The sequence below is a fragment of the Ursus arctos genome, unplaced genomic scaffold (assembly GCF_023065955.2).
Source record: "Ursus arctos isolate Adak ecotype North America unplaced genomic scaffold, UrsArc2.0 scaffold_2, whole genome shotgun sequence".
In the NCBI taxonomy this organism is placed as follows: domain Eukaryota; kingdom Metazoa; phylum Chordata; class Mammalia; order Carnivora; family Ursidae; genus Ursus; species Ursus arctos.
Genome location: NW_026622874.1, coordinates 66,176,010 through 66,192,226, shown reverse-complemented (window position 1 = coordinate 66,192,226; position 16,217 = coordinate 66,176,010). Strand labels below are relative to the sequence as shown.

The window sequence follows — 16,217 nt, the reverse complement described above, 5'->3', positions numbered from 1 at the left end:
GCGTTTAAACGCCCCCGCCTCCCGGGCACCTCCCTTCATTGTTGCGTAAATATGACAAAGGCAAAGAGAGGAGACTAGAGCCCAGGAAAGCCTTCCCCTCGGGTGGCCAACCCCAGCGCCAGTTCCCAAAATGACCAGTTTCATGACCCATTAAGAAGGTCAGGGCACTTCACCCGTGCCGCAACTGGTGCTGTGAATCCAGGATCAGGGCACCCTTTATATAGACGGCAAGAAGCGGTGAGGACCAAGGCGGCCTCAGCAGGTGTAATGATATGCAATGTCCAGTACCTGTGACAAGGGACCAGGGACACATCTGAGGACCGAGGTGAGGTGTGATGTGTGTAGTGCCGACGTGAATACAAGTAGACACAGGCAGGTCCAGTCAGTCTCCACCGTATGAGGCCATGAAAGGCCTTCTGCCCTGGGGGTGGTTTTAGTGGGCCCCCTACTCACCCCTTTTTGCCACCGTCCAGCCCTGCCCAAGGCAGGCAGCTCCTCATTCAGCATGATCAGATGAATGGGGGCTGAAGCAGCACCAGCTCCAGGACTCAGCTTGGATTCCCCCACATTTCAGGCTGTAGGTCTTTGGACCTCTGCCTGTTGATACATTCAACAACGTTATCGATGCCCCACTGGTGTGTGAGAGTAAGCTTGATTTCCACTCTCAAATTCTTACAACGCTGCATCAAGCACTCATCCCTACCTCAGAGGTGGCAGAAACTGTAATAAACGATCCACCCCCCTACACAACACAGTGAATTTTAATGTCCCACTGCCCTTTGGGGGAAGAGAGGTTACACTACACACTTTAGGAGATGCCCCAAAGGTTGTCTGGCACTTTGGTACAGAAAGGATTTGGTCCAATTTCTTACTGGCTTAGGATACTAAAAGGCACATAGAGCTGGTTGCTCAAGCCCTCTGGGCTGGGGTGGGGCAGAAGGCAGACTGGGAGGTGGTCTGGGACAGCAGGGCCGACCACGGGTGTGGGCTCCAGTTCCGGACGACAGAGGTAGTTGATCCTGGGTGGCTGCTGGGGTGGCTGAGGGCAGCCTGAGCGCTCAGGGTGGGTAGACGCTGCTCTGGTGGCCTTCGTCTGCCCAGTCCACCAGCTCGCTGCTTTGAAACCAGAGCTGGATCTCCCTCTGGGCCCCCTCCACGGAGTCGCTGGCATGGATGATATTCCTGTGCCAAATGATAGGCAGCAAAGGTAAGGCACAGACTTCAGTGTGCACCTTGGGGGTCCTGGGAACTATCTGCTAATCCCCTACTGTCAAGAAGAGGAAGCCCGGCATTCTGCAGAGGGGAAAGCAAGAACAGGACTGGAAGACTGGTTCCCGCCTGACCTTGGCCTCTTACCCACAACCTCATGGCCAGCCCAGACAGTTTCTGGGAGCCTCATGTTTCCACCAGTTGTCCCGTGCCAACCCCTCAGGGTGTTTGGCAAGACACAACCCATAGAGAATGCTTTATCATGTCCTGTGTGCAAACAGCTTTGAAAAAACTGTTCTAGCAAACATCAGGTGTGTGTAGCATCCCAGCATCGAAAATCTCTTGTGGCTTTACTGTGGCCCAGAAAGATCCCCAGGTCCCGTGGATCTGCCTTAGGAGCAGACTACCACCCCACACTCAGGCCCTCCTCAACCCTAATGAACTGGCCCACCAGCTCCAGTGGCTTGAGTGGGTCAGGGCCCCCAGACCTGCTGATGTGGATGCTGAAGTCCCCCCTGATGGTGCCGGGGGCAGCCTCAGCTGAGTCGGTGTGTCCTATCATAGCCCTTGAGGAGCAGACCACGTTGGGGCCTTCCCAGACCTGCAGCACAAAGATAAAGGAGATTGGGAGAGGTGGGTATCGCCAAGGACTCAGCAGCTCTGGGCTCAGCCCAGGGCCCTCCACCCTTTCCACCGCCCCTGCCTGCCGTACCATGGCCACCACGGGGCCAGAGGTCATGTAGCTGATGAGGGCTGGGTAGAAGGGCTTCCTCTGCAGGTCATGGTAGTGCTCAGCAAGGACTCTCTCTGGTGCCTGGGTGGCATTGGGGCAAAAGATGAGAGAAGCCCCTGGAGCCGCTGGGCACTGGGGCAGTGACCATGGTGTCCTGACCTCAGGGCACTTTGCAAATAATACCTACATGGGCTGGCACATCGGCAGATACCTCCCCACCCCTTGCCTTCTACTGCCAACACCAGGATACTCCTCCTGATACAGGGCTGAGATATGAAGGGCTGAAGTCCATGAGAAGCCCCCCACCCCCGATCCCCTCAAGGACACCCATGGGTCTAGAGCCCCGGTACCTGCAACATCTTCATCCCCACCAGCTTGAAGCCCCTCCTCTCAAAGCGCTGGATCACATCCCCAACAAGCCGCCGCTGCACCCCATCTGGCTTCACTGCAACCAGGGTCCGCTCCCGGGTCCAGGAGGACCCTCCTTTGGAAGAGGGGGAATCAGGTGCCTCCCCTTTCACATCTCCCTGAACCTGGATTCCCTGGCCACAGCCCAGGTGTCACGTGGGCTTGAGTGCCGCTACCAGAGCAGCTCTGGATGGGAGAAGTGCAGGGTCCCCAGCCAACAAATGCCTAGCATGACTCTGCCTTTCAGGGACCAACAGGGCAGTGGGTCCCCAGGTGCTTCCAGCCTGTCGGGAGCGGCCGTGGCTCCTCCCGCGCAGTGGCAGGAGCACCCATGATGGACCCAGTGTCCCTGAGAAGGCATCTTCAAGAGCTGCGGAGGCACAGCTCGGCTCAGAGGCCACACCGGAAGGAAAGCATGCTGTTGGCCTTGCTTTTGACTCCTGTCCTTCTGAGGGATGGCACACACACTGTCTGAACTCCCAGCCACACGAGGAAGGACCCAAAGCTCATCCTGTGGGTCTGAGGTGAAGGAATGGCAGGGAAACCAGGGAGTAGTGATGTGCACTCTGCCCACACTACAGGACAAAAGGGAGCTAGGGACTGAGAAGCAAGGGCGAGGGCTTCCTGTCTGCAGGTGGGGAGACTCTAGAGGGCTCCTCCACTTACAACCTCTTCGGCCAGAACTCTGTGCTGCTGGAGGGTTTCAAGGCGGGCGGCTTCCAGGCCCAAGCACAGGACTGAGCCCTGGCCCAGTCCTTCTGTTTTCTAGGTGACACTGCCAGGGAGACGGGAGGCATCATCACCCCTTACAGCCCCTACACTAACCCTCAGCCCTGGGTCTAGGGTCGAATGTGCTTTTCAGGGGAGCCTACACCCTGGACGTCCCAAAGTCCTGCTGAGGGGGAGAGCAGAACTGGAAGACAAATGCAGAGTCGGGGCAGGCCAGTGTCCCTGGGGGTGCCTGCAGCTGCCCCTTCCCACCCCATAACGTGTGCTGGGCCTGGACGGCAGGCAGTGGGCGCCCACCACTTCCAGACTGAAGGAAGTGCAGCGCAGGAAGCCCCCCGGGGGGCTGGTTTGTACCCCTAAAGCACAGCGCCTCGGGGCTCTCTGTGTAGCCTGGCCTGCTACCAGCTGGCCTGTCCCTTGCAAGACGGCAGTTCACTCACTCCGGCATTTGGAACACCAAGACGTCTGGCTCTCAGGGAGCACCCTGCGGGCCGCAGTGAGGGGGAGAACCGGCCACAGATACTGGCCCTAGGACCCAGGCGGGGATGGGCCAGACGGAGTTAGGGCCTGGCGAAAAGGCCCCCAGGGCAGCGGCTCCGTGGGGAGCGTTGCTCTGCTCAAAATGTCCCCCTCAGCAGCCCCAGCCCGCGGGGACCCTCATCACTGCCTCCTGTGGCCACCAGGCCTCCTGCTCTGGAGCCGCTCCCCGCCCCCAACCAACCTGGGGCGGTGGGCGGGTGGTGAGAGCTGGGGAAAGACGTGCAGGGCGCCCCCGGCGCGCCCGGCGGGAACCCGAGCCCATCTACAAAGTCCGGCAGACGCCCGGCCAACAAAGACCGGGCTACGCCCCCCGCCCGCCTCCTCCCTCCGCGGGTCGCAGGCCACTCACCCGAGCTGGGGCGCGCGAGCAGGCTGGGGGCCGGGACCCGCGGGCCGCTCAGCAGCGCCGGCAGCGCGGCGCGCCCCAAGAGGCCGCCCATGACCCTCGGCCCGCGGGCCGCTGGCTGAGCGCAGAAAGAGCGCGGGCGACTGAGCCCCGACAGAGAAAGGGCGGAGCGGAGGGCGAGGGAGGGGCGAGAGAAGGGGAGGGCGGGGCGGAGCGGAGGGCGGGGGAGGGGCGAGAGAAGGGGAGGGCGGGGCGGAGCGGAGGGCGGGGGAGGGGCGAGAGAAGGGGAGGGCGGGGCGGAGCGGAGGGCGGGGGAGGGGCGAGAGAAGGGGGCGGAGTGGAGGGCGGGGGAGGGGCGAGAGAAGGGGAGGGCGGGGCGGAGGGGGGAGGAGCGAGAGAAGGGGGCGGGGCGGGGGAAGGGGCGGGGCGGAGGGAGGGGGGAGGGAGGAAGAGGGAGGGGGAGGGAAAGGGTGGGCGGGGCGGGGGGAGAGAGGGGCGGGGTTCAGAAACAGGTGTTTTCTTCCAACACGGTTGGTTGGGGTAGTAATGGTGACCAGCTACTGTTCTAAATCTAAATCTAATCTACTAGATGTTAGGTAATGAGTTTTTGAAAAATCATAGATGCTTTTTTTTATTTAAGATTTTATTTATTTATGTGTTTGACAGAGAGTGAGACAGCGAGAGAGGGAACACAAGCAGGGGGAGTGGGAGAGGGAGAAGCAGGAGCCCTGCAGGGAGCCTGAGGTGTGGCTCGATCCCAGACTCGGATCCACCTGAGAGGAAGGAAGTGCTTAACGACTGGGCCACCCAGGCGCCCCTCCTATATGCTTTTTGATGTTGCTGTGAATGGGATTGTTTGCTTAATTTCATGTTTGATTGTTCATTGAAAGTATATAAAAATACAATTGATTTTTGTGTGTTAATCTCGTATCCTGCAACTTTGCTGAACTCATTTATTAGTTCCAGTAGTTTTTTAGTGGATTCCTTACGATTTATTATGCACGAAATTATGTCATATGGGCATAGAGATAGTTATTTCTTCCTTCCCAATCTGGATGCCTTTTATTTCATTTTCTTAATTAATTGTTCTGGCTAGAATCTCCAGTAAAATATTGACTACAAGTAGCCTTCTTTTTCCACTAGCTTAACATGGGGTGTTAGGTTACTGCTTTGAGATTGCTAACCTTAAAAATAGTCCTGGGGCACCTGGGTGGCTCTGTAAGTTAAGCATCTGATTCTTGGTTTTGGCTCAGGTCATGATCTCAGGGTCAGGAGATCCAGCCCCACGCACTCAGTGCAGAGTCAGCTAACGCTTCTCTCTTTCCCTCTGCCCCTCTCACTGCATGCTCACGTGTGTCCTCTCTCTCACTTTCTAAAATAAATAAATAAATATTTTTAAAAATGGAATAGTCCATGATTTTATTAGCAAAAATGGGTTTATTCGAGAATAACAGAGAATTGGGACATCTGGCTGGCTCAATCCATGGAGCCTATGACTCTTGATCTCAAGTCATGAGTTCGAGCCCCACATTGGGTGTAGAGATTACCAGAAAAATAAATCAAAACTTTAAAAAGAAAAGAATAACAGAGAATTGGAATTTGAGGTATGCAAGCTAAAGCAAAACTTCAGGCAAGTCCAACAAACCGTGGAGACGAACTCTATTTTATGGAGACGGAGGAGGAAGTTAGGAGGTATTGTTTTGAACACAAAGTCCATTGGAGAGAAACAAGAGCACAGGGTGATGAGGGTCTCTTTTTGACTGAGTTGCAGGGGTGATTGATTTCTTATAGGAGATCCCATGTACATCTTTCCCTGTTGGGGCTTGTAATTCATGATTCTTTCTTGTTGATGATTCTTTTGTTGAGGTCCATAAATGACATTTCTGTTGGAGTCTGTAACTGAAAATTCCTCCTGTAACTGATGGTGAGTGATGGGCTCCCCCTGTCTAACCTCCTGACCCCCCTTTAGTGAGATTTCCCTTTATTTATTTGAGAGACGGAGAGCAGCACGAGTGGGGGTGGGGGAGGGTCAGAAGGAGAGAGAGAATGAGAGAAACAGATTCCCTGCTGAGTACCCCCCCCAGCCCAATGTGGGTCCTCAGATTGTGACTGAGCTGAAACCAAGAGTCAGACTCTTAACAGACTGAGCCACCCAGGTCCCCCCATTTATTAATTTTTATAAGACTTTTTTCATTCTTAGTATAGACATTTACAGTTATAAATGTCCCCATAAACACTGCTTTCACTGTATTTTGTAAGTTTTTATATGCCTGTCTCATTTGCATTCATCTCAAAGTATTTTCTGATTTCTCTTTTGATTTCTTATACTCTGAAAATTACAAATCCTTATTGAGAAGATTTGGGGTGTTTGAGTGGCTCAGTCAGTTAAGTGTCCACTTGGTTTCAGCTCAGGTCATGAGCTCAGGGTGAAGTTGGCTTGAGATTCTCTCACCCTTTGCCCCTCCCTCAGCTCATGCACATGAGTGCTCTCTCTCTCTAAAATAAAATGAATTAAAAAAATCTTGAAAGAAAAAAAGAAAGAAAGAGAAAAGTTTCAAGCAGATGAAAGACTGAAATACGAAAGGCAAATCTATAAAGCTTTTAGAAGATGGGAAAATACATTCACAGCTCTCTGTGGGGAAGACTTTCTTTAGGCACAATAAGCACTAATTATAAAGGAAAGTATTGACAAAGTCAACTCTATTAAAATTAAGAACATCATAAAAAAACACCATGAAGGTATCAGACGAGCCAAAATTCAAAAACAGACAGCACCAAACGCTAACCAGTATGGGGAGCAACGGGAACTCTCACTCACTACAGGTGAGAATGCAAAATGGTGCAGCCGCCCCGGAAGACAGTTTGGCCGTGTCTTAGAAAACAAAACGTGTGATCCAGCAATCATGCTCCTCGGTGTTTATTCAAATGTGTTGAAAATGTATGTACATGGGGCGCCTGGGTAGCTCAGTCATTAAGCGTCTGCCTTCAGCTCAGGGCGTGATCCCAGAGTCCTGGGATCGAGCCCCACATCAGGTTCCTCTGCTGGGAGCCTGCTTCTTCCTCTCCCACTCCCCCTGCTTGTGTTACCTCTCTCGCTGGCTGTCTCTCTCTCTGTCAAATAAATAAGTAAATAAATCTTTAAAAAGAAAAAAAGAAGAAAATAAAATGTATGTACACAAAAATCTGCACATACATATTTATAGCAGCTTTATTCACGATTGCCAGACTTGGAAGCAACCAAGATGTCCTTCAGCAGGTGCATGGATAAGCAGTCTCCGGTGCAACCCTACAATGCGGTATTATTCAGTAATTACAGATATGAACTATCAAGCCACAAGAAAGTCATGGAGGAAAATCAAATGCATATTCCTAAATGAAAGAAGCTATCTGAAAAGTCTACATGACCCTCTGGAAAAGACAAAGCTATGGGGACAGTAAAAAAAAAAAAAAAAAAAAAAAAAAAAAAAAAAAATCAGTGATTGTTAGGGGTTGGGGGAGTAGGAGGGGTGTAGGCAGATATTTAAGGTAGCAAAACTATTCTGTATGATACTACAATGGCAGGTGAATGTCATTATACATTTGTCAAATGCAGAATGTACAACACCAAGAGTGAACCCTAGTGAAAACTATGGGCGTGGGCAAATAGAATTGTCAGTGTAGCTTCATCGATTGTAACAAATGTAGCATATGGTCTAGCATGGGATGTTGATAGTGAATGAGGCTGTGCCTGTTTGGGGGCAAAGGGTGTATGGGAACTCCATACTTTCTGGTTAATTTTGCTGTGTCCCTGGAACGTCTCTAAAAAAATAAAATCTGCTCAAAATCACGCACAAACCACGAAGAAAGAAAAAAGACAAGTCACAGAATGGGAAAGAATGTTCCCAGCACCCAAAACCTATACAAGTCTAGGGTCTTAATACCAGAAATCGGTGAGTAAAAGACCAATAACTCAGTGGTACAGCAGACAAATACTTGGAGATTCTCTTCTCCAGAGAAATCCAAACAGCCAAGAAACACACACAGAGGTGCTCAGACTCAGGACCAATGGGAGAAATGCAAGTAAACTCACAGTAAAAATCTGAGCCTGGGGCGCCTATGTGGCTCAGTCTGTTGAGCTTCTGACTCCTGATTTTGGATCAGGGGATGATCTCACTCAGATCTGTTGATGCACACAGGAGGGAGTCTGCTTGAGATGCTGTCTCTCTCCCTCGCCCTCTGCCCCTCCCCCCCAATAAATAAATAAAATCTTTAAAAATTTTTTTTGAAGTCTGAAATTGCAAGTATTAGCGAGATGGTGGACCATTGAAATTCACGTACGGCTGGATAGACTCTCAATTGACAAAACCCACTTTGGTAAACAGTGTGGAACTATCAAGAAAGTGAAAACTCAACCTACAAAATGGAAGGAAATATTGGCAAATTGGATTATCTCAGAAGGGTCTTTTTTTTTTTTTAAGATTTTATTTATTTATTTTTGTCAGAGAGAAAAAGCACAAGCAAGGCAGACAGAACGAGAGTCAAGCTCCCTGCTGAACAAGGGTCCCCGAACCCGAAACTGGAGCCAAAACCAAGAGTCGGACACTTAACCAGCTGAGCCCCCAGGCGCCCCTCTCCCAGCGTTGGTTTTTTTTTTTAAGTTTTTTTTTTAATTTATTTGACAGAGATAGAGACAGCCAGCGAGAGAGGGAACACAAGCAGGGGGAGTGGGAGAGGAAGAAGCAGGCTCCCAGCGGAGGAGCCCCATGTGGGGCTCGATCCCAGGACCCCGGGATCACGCCCTGAGCTGAAGGCAGACGCTTAACGACTGAGCCACCCAGGCGCCCCATCAGCGGTTTTTAAACTTTGGATAAACGTGGAAGTTTCCGTCATGTGTAACAGGACATGGTGGGCCTGGGGCTTCAAAGGTGTGCACGGCCGTCACCTGCTAGCCCACAGCCAGGAGCGGCTCTCCCATCTGGTTTTCACTCATTTCTAGACGTGTCGCTGTGACGGATTTCTGCTTCAGTTCCACTGTGGTCAGAAAAACGTATTCTGATCACTTAAACTCTTTTCAGTTCATCAAGAATTGCTTGTGGCCCAGCACTGACCCATTTTGGGGAACTTGAAAAGCATGTCCAGTCTGCCGTAGTGGCAGGCAGGCTCTGGTAACAATGAGTTCGCACTTGCTGACAGCGTGGGTTAAACCCTCTGTCTTTCCTGGTTGTTTCCTCCAGCATGTTCCACCAACGGCTGTGAGAGGGCCGTCAAGTCTCCTGCTCTCCTCACGTGAAAATGCCTATTTCTTTGTTTCATTCTGCCCATTTTTACTTCATGTAATTCAAAGCTCTCTTAATAGGTGTGTACACACCTTTCTTCCTTATGAATGGAACTCTCATTACTACAAAATAGCTTTGCGTGTGTTTGATCATAATCTTTCTTTTGAAGTCTACCTTATCTGATAGAGATAGAGATAGAGACGCTCCAGTTCCTCGTGCTCCTTATCGTGTGATTTATCTTTGTCCATCCAGTTACTTTTAACTCATCCATGTCTTTATAGTTGAACTCAATCATTTCTAGATAGTCTGGTCTTTATTTATTTATTTACTTATTTATTTATTTATTTTTAAGATTTTATTTATTTATTTGACAGAGAGAGAGACAGTCAGCGAGAGAGGGAACACAGCAGGGGGACTGGGAGAGAAAGAAGCAGGCTCCCAGCAGAGGAGCCTGATGTGGGGCTCGATCCCAGAACGCTGGGATCACGCCCTGTGCCAAAGGCAAATGCTTAACGACTGAGCCACCCAGGCGCCCCTATTTATTTATTTTTCAGATTCAGTTTGACAATCTCTGCCTTTTTTTTTTTTTAAGATTTATTTATCTATTTTAGAGAGAGAGAGACAGAGATCACGGGAGCAAGCTGGCAAGGGGTAGAGGAAGACAGGGAATCCAGAAGCAGATTCCCCCCTGAGTACAGAGCTTGACACCGGGCTTGACCCCAGGACCCTGAATCATGACCTGAGCCAAAACCAAGAGTAGGGCACTCAACTGACTGAGCCACCCAGGTGCCCCTCTGCCTTTTTTTTTTTAATCGAAGTGTAGTTGGCACATGTTACATTAGTTTCGGGTGTACTACATATTGATTTGAAAATTCGATGCATTACTCAACCCTCAGCATGAGGAGCTAGTCACTGTCTGTACCACACATTATCACAGCGTTATCGACCACATTCCCCATGCTGTACTTCTCATCTCCGTTACTTACTGATTTTATAGCTGGAAGTTTGTACCTCTTCACCCCCTTTATTCAGCGCATTCCCCTACTAACCTCCCCTCTGGCAACCACTGGTTTGCTCTTGGTATCTAAGAGTCTGTTGTTTTGTTTCTTTTCTCTTCATTTGTTCATTTATTTGTTTCTTAAATTCCACAGATAAGTGAAATCCTATAGCCATTGTCTTTTCCTGACTGACTTAGTTCACTTAGCATTTTGTCCTCAAGGTCCGTCCATTTGTCACAAATGGCAAGATCTCATTCTTTTTTATGGCTGAGTAATATTCCATTATATAAATACTCCCTCTTCTTCCTCCATTCACCTATGTTGTTGTGGTTTTTTCTTTCTTTTTTTTTTTAAGATTTTATTTATTTATTTGAGAGAGAGAGAGAGACAGCCAGCAAGAGAGGGAACACAAGCAGAGGGAGTGGGAGAGGGAGAAGCAGGCTCATAGCGGAGCAGGGAGCCCGACATGGGGCTCGATCTCAGGACCCTGAGATCACGCCCTGAGCCGAAGGCAGACGCTTAATGACTGAGCCACCAGGTGCCCTGTTGTGGTTTTTTAAAATAAGCTGTACACCCAGCGTGGGGCTTGAACTCACTACCCTGAGATCAAAAGTGGCACATTCTTCCAGCTGAGCCAGCTACGTGCCCCTATTTTGTTTATTCTTAAAGGATGTTTTTGCCAGTTATAGAATTGTGGGTTGACAAGAGTATTTTTCTTCCAGCACTTCGAAGATGACGTTCCACTGTCTTCTGGGCTCCATTGTTTCTGGCTCGTGGGAAGTTAGAAATCACTCAAACTGTTGTTCCCTTGAATGTCATTTTTCTCTGGGTGCTTTCAATATTTTCTGCTCAAGTTTGGTTTTCAGTAGTTGTGCCTGGGTGTGGTTTTCTTTGTATGGTTTCTTCTTGTGGTCACTGAGCTGTTTGAATCTGTAAAGTAATGTCTTTCACTAAATCTGAGACTTTTCGGCTACTAATTTTTCACATATTTTTCCTGCCTCCTTCTCTCTTTCCAGTCCTCTTGGGACTCCTATTTTATTTGGTTTTTTAAAGACTTATTTATTTGAGAGGGGGAGGGGCAGAAGGAAGGGAGAGAGAAACTCAAACAGATTCTGCACTGAGTGTGGAGCCTCACTCGGGGCTCGATCTCGCAACCCTGAGATCAGGTCCTGAGCTGAAACTGAGAGTCGATGTTTAACCAACTGTGCCACCCAAGTGCCCAGGACTCCAATTTTAGTCATGTCAGACCTCTATTTGTCCCTGCTCGGGCTGCTGCAGGGAACAGCCAGGAAAAGTGGGCTCCTTCTCTTAGGACAGGCCCCGATTAGCCTCTCGGGCATCTGCCAGCCCAGAGCAACTTGGGAGGGCTGCCAATGAGAGCGTTCAAACCAGAGCACAACTCTTGGGTCCTCCTGCCCCAGCACGCATCTTCTACCCCGTCACCCTCTTCACCGACCCCTTAGAAGGGGACCAGCAATTTACTCTGTTCACCATGCTCCAATGCATTTGGATCTCGTCCCACGCGAAGAGTCTGAGGGTATTGCTTGTACCCTTCATCTTCTGGTTCATGTGTGCCCAACACCCAGGACAGGAAGCATGCATTTGCCCGGATAAAATAGGGATAAATAAGAACCACACGCTGAACTTAAAGAAAAAAAAAGGTTAACCTTTATTTATACATAATCCTAAGAATACGTACTTCTTAGTTTTTTAGTTGGAAAATGATCTTTCCTTTATGAAATGATAATAGTAGTTGGACTTTAAAAAAATAACAATTTTATTTCAGTAAAATAAAGATTCAAAAACCTTATGCTGTTCCCAAAACTTTTGGGTAAACCATTCCTGTGAAACCCAAATTCTAGGGATCCTGGTCCAGTTTATGCCAATAAGTTGGGGCATGGGGACAAAGAGGAAGAGGAAGGTCAGCATCTCCTTCCCCAGACCACAGAGGGTGTGACCCCAGCTCCTTCCTACAGGAAGCCCGCAATGCGGTGGTGTGACAGGAGGCCATGAGCACGCAGAGCGGGGAGCTCCTTCTGACCTGGGGTCTTCACAGGGCCTCCCACAAGAGGCACTTGGAGGAGGAGCCCATGTGAGTTATGGAAGACAGGTAGGATGGAAAAGAGCAGCCAGGGTGTCTGAAGACCTCAAGCATTCCCACAGTTTGTGCAGGGCTGAGCACCTGCCACTAGATGGAAGGGAAGCCATGGGAGTTGAGGCCGGATGTCAGCTGGGCCCAGGGTGGCAGCATGACTGGCTGCACAGTTTCCTCTCCCTCTGCCATGTGGGTCCTGAGGCCTCAGAGGCCTCAAGTGCTATAGTCCTTCCTCCGATTCGTTGAATAAAACCGGATTATAGGTGTTTTTTTTCTTTTGTAACTTTTGAAATTTCTTTCCAAAGCAAGCACAATAATTGGCCAGACATAGGCTCCGTGTGGGGTAAATATCTCCCCTTACCCACCGTCCACCGCTCCGTCTTCCCGTCTGCCTGAGCGGACAGCAGTCCACTTGGTCTACACCCACAGAGCTGCTGAGAGGACCTGAGAACATTCCAGTTTGGAAATGGGATGTATGCATGTGATCCAGCAGCTGGATTGCTCCACTCTGTCGCTCTTCCTGCAGAAGACCCACACACCTGTCTAGAAGCTGTGTAGAAATTTATGGTGCGCATCCCAATTTCTTCGTAGAGTTCCCAGGTTCCTGCAACTATGGAGGCTCTGCTGCGCATTCCTGTGTGTCTGCCCTTAGGCTCCTGGGTTTGTTCATTACATTTTAATGTTGCCACGGTGACCTTCAAAAGGTTGAGGCGGTTTGCACTCCCATGGGCACAGTGTGAGGCACCTGTTCCCTGCACAGGGAGAGGACTGCCATCTGCTTCTGACAGACGCCCGTTTATCTGTGCTAAAATCACACTAGCACTTGAGTTTTCACCAGTGCGACTGAGCAGTGCGGCTCACGCCGGCCACTGGTGTCTTCCCGCACCTTCTCTTGTGATGGACTGTGCATGGCCTGAGTCTGTTTTTCTTGGTTTTAATGTGTAAATCTCTTTTCTATCTTATGTACAATAACCCATTATCATACGCACAGCACATGTACACTCCCATTTGTCTTTTGACTTGATGACTCGTAAGAGTTTATTTATTTGACAGAGAGAGAGACAGAGAGCACGCAGAAGCACGGGGAGCGGCAGGAGGAGGGAGAAGGAGAAGCAGGCTCCCCGCTGAGCAGGGAGCCTGACGCAGGGCTCAATCCCAGAACTCCGGGGTCATGACCTGAGCTGAAGGCAGACGCTTCACCGACTGAGCCACCCAGGCACCCCTGACTTTATGATTTTTATCCTACTTTTTACTTTCACAGTGTGTAAACTTACATCACACTTTTTTAAAAGTAGTCTCCACCCCCAACGTGGGGCTCAAACTCACAACCCCGAGATCAAGAGTCGCATGCTCTACTGACGATCTAGCCAGGTGCCCATAGTTACGTAACATTGTTAAAAATGAAGTCAAATGAGTACCTTTTCCTTCGTGATTCCCCAGTTTCCAGTCCCTCTTGCCTAATAAATTATTTCCTATCCCTTTATTCCAAGGAGTGTGTTCTAAGTGTCCTAATATTTTTGTCATTTTATTCTCAACAGTTGACCATCTCATCTAGCTGCCGATTCATGGTTCTGTGTGACTGGAGGTGGAAGGGAAGAGCCTCCGGAGATAGGGCCCTCCCTGGTGGGGGCCTCAGCTTCCCGTCTTCCAACTGAGGCCCTGCCAGGTGGGTCCTAGGCTTCTTCCCACCGCTAATGCTCCGGTGCTTAGCACAGGTCTCCTGACACCAGCCCAGGGCCCCAGCTCCATCCACAAGTTCACCAGCCCGCAGACGCAGCATGGGAATGGGGCCTGTGCGCCACCTCCCCTCCTACGTGGTGGGGAACTTGGGGCACAGGAGCCTCACACTGACGTGAGGAGGGCTAGTGGGGGAGCTGGGCCCAGCCCAGGGTAGGAAGAGTTTTCCAGTGCTCAGTGCTGACCACAGCTGCTGTCCCAGCACGACTCTGGCTCAGCATAGGGCACTAAATCCAAGCTCAGCAAAACCCCACAGTTGACCTCTATCCCTTTAAATTGAGAATGGCCGGCTGCCCAGGGAGTCCCCTGTGAGCCAGGGGTGAGGAGGGCCCAGCCTAGATCCCAAAGGAACAAAGTGTCTCTTCAATGGCTTCACACCTTGGCCTTCTTTCTGCACTCTCCACCCTGCTCCAGCTGTCAGGGGTCTTGGGCTGGCTGGGTCAGTGTCTCCGCCCTTCCCTTCTGTAAGCTCTCAACAAACAACCCTCAATCCCCTGCCCCAAGCAGTACAAAATTCAAAAGACACCCACAGGTAAAGTCCCTCCTTCCAATCCTAGGCCTGCGGGTTCCCTCCCCCAGAGTCGATCAGCATAACCTGCTGTTGGATGCTTCCAGTCATCTATGCCTTTGGTGCATGCAAATACAATATTTAAACACTTTCCTGTAGGGGTACCTCGGTGGCTCAGTTGCTTAAGCCTAAGTGTCTGACTTCTGATTTGGGCTCAGATCATGATCTCAGGGTTGTGAAATCAAGCCCCTGGCCTGCTTACTAGACTCTTTTCCTCTCCCTCTACCCCTCCCCCCTCTCTAAAAAAAAATTTCCTACAAAAAATTTCCTAGCTTTCTGTACACATTGTTCTGCCCTTTCCTTTTTTCAGCCAAAGCTACATCTGGCAGACCATTCCCAATCGGTACATAGAGCTTCCCAGTTTCTCCTTTACAGCCGCACTATGTCAGTGTTTGTATCACGGTATGAATGTCCACGACTTGAATGCACCGTTGCCTAATGACCAATATCTGGACATACACTGTACCCTAATGCAATCTCGCACTTCTGCGAGCATCTCTACAGGGAAAATGCACAGAGGTGGGACTACTGAAGCAAAGGTGTCTGCTCTTGACATTTTGGTAGCTAACACCAGAGGCTTCTGGAAGCTCTAACTACTGCTCACTAAATGTCTACGGGCCCACCATCTTACCCTTCCAGTGTGAAGAAACTACTTGATCTTTGCAGATTTGTTAGGTATAAGAAAAAAAGAGGGCGCCTGGGTGGCTCAGTTGGTGAAGCGTCTGCCTTTGGGTCGGGTCATGATCCCAGGGTCCTGGGATCAAGTCTCTCATCAGGCTCCCTGCTCAGCGGGGAAGCCTGCTTCACCCTCTCCCTCTGTCCCTCTGCCCTGCTCATGCTTTCTCAAATAAAATCTTTTAAAAAAAGAAAAAGAAAAAGGGGCACGCGGGTGGCTCAGTCGGTTAACCTCCTGCCTTCTGCTCAAGTCATGATCCCAGGGCCTTTGGGATCAGTCCCACATCCGGCTCCTTGCTCAGCAGGGAGCCTGCTTCTCCATCTGTCTGCCACTCCCCCTGCTTGCTTGTGCTCTCTGTCCTCCCAATGAAATTTAAATACATAAATTTTTTTAAAAAGTAAAAATAAGCTATTATCAATCTTATTAAGATTGGCCATTTGTGATAGGAGTTGCAAGCATGTCCTCCCGTTTATAGATTGTTTCTTGACCTTGCATAAGGCAGTCTAGCACTGGAGAAAGCTTTGATTTCACCTAGTTGAATTTCTGTCTCCCCTCTAGTCTGCTGGGTTTGGGGTCATATTTAGAAATGCCTTTGCTTCTCCCAAAACTCTGAAAATGTTCCTCCAAATTTTCTTCTTAAATGCCTAAATCCTTAACCCGTTGGGAATCTAACCCTATGTGAAGGCTGAGGGATGAATCCCACTCACGGATGCAAATCGCCACCATACAGTACGAAATTCCCAAACATACATGGAGCCTTTTCATTTTTCCATAAAATTGTGTTCTTTACACACACTCCTAGCGGCTTCGTGGAGGCCTGGCCTGGGGAGTCCAGCCGGCTGGAGGCATACAGTCTAGGCCTATGCTGACAAGGCCGAAATGCGCCCAGGACTCGACGGCTGGTGGTCGCGAGTCTCCCCAGC

The 16,217-nt window shown here is 50.1% G+C and overlaps 1 protein-coding gene across 2 annotated transcripts; it reads right to left on the bottom strand.

Moving 5' to 3' along the window:
- Positions 1-742: 742 nt before the first annotated feature.
- On the bottom strand, positions 743-4,125 carry NME4 (NME/NM23 nucleoside diphosphate kinase 4). Of its 2 annotated transcripts, XM_026485454.4 has the most exons (5): positions 3,969-4,121; positions 2,293-2,426; positions 1,922-2,023; positions 1,698-1,810; positions 743-1,182 (listed from the first exon to the last, which is right to left on the bottom strand). In XM_026485454.4, exons 1-5 carry the CDS (start codon positions 4,057-4,059, stop codon positions 1,059-1,061), a joined length of 564 nt encoding a protein of 187 aa, XP_026341239.1. In that variant the 5' UTR covers positions 4,060-4,121; the 3' UTR covers positions 743-1,058. The 2 variants fall into 2 exon arrangements, with proteins under 2 accessions (XP_026341239.1, XP_044235120.1); XM_044379185.3 differs by lacking the exon at positions 1,922-2,023 and having other exon boundaries at positions 3,969-4,125.
- Positions 4,126-16,217: the final 12,092 nt, after the last annotated feature.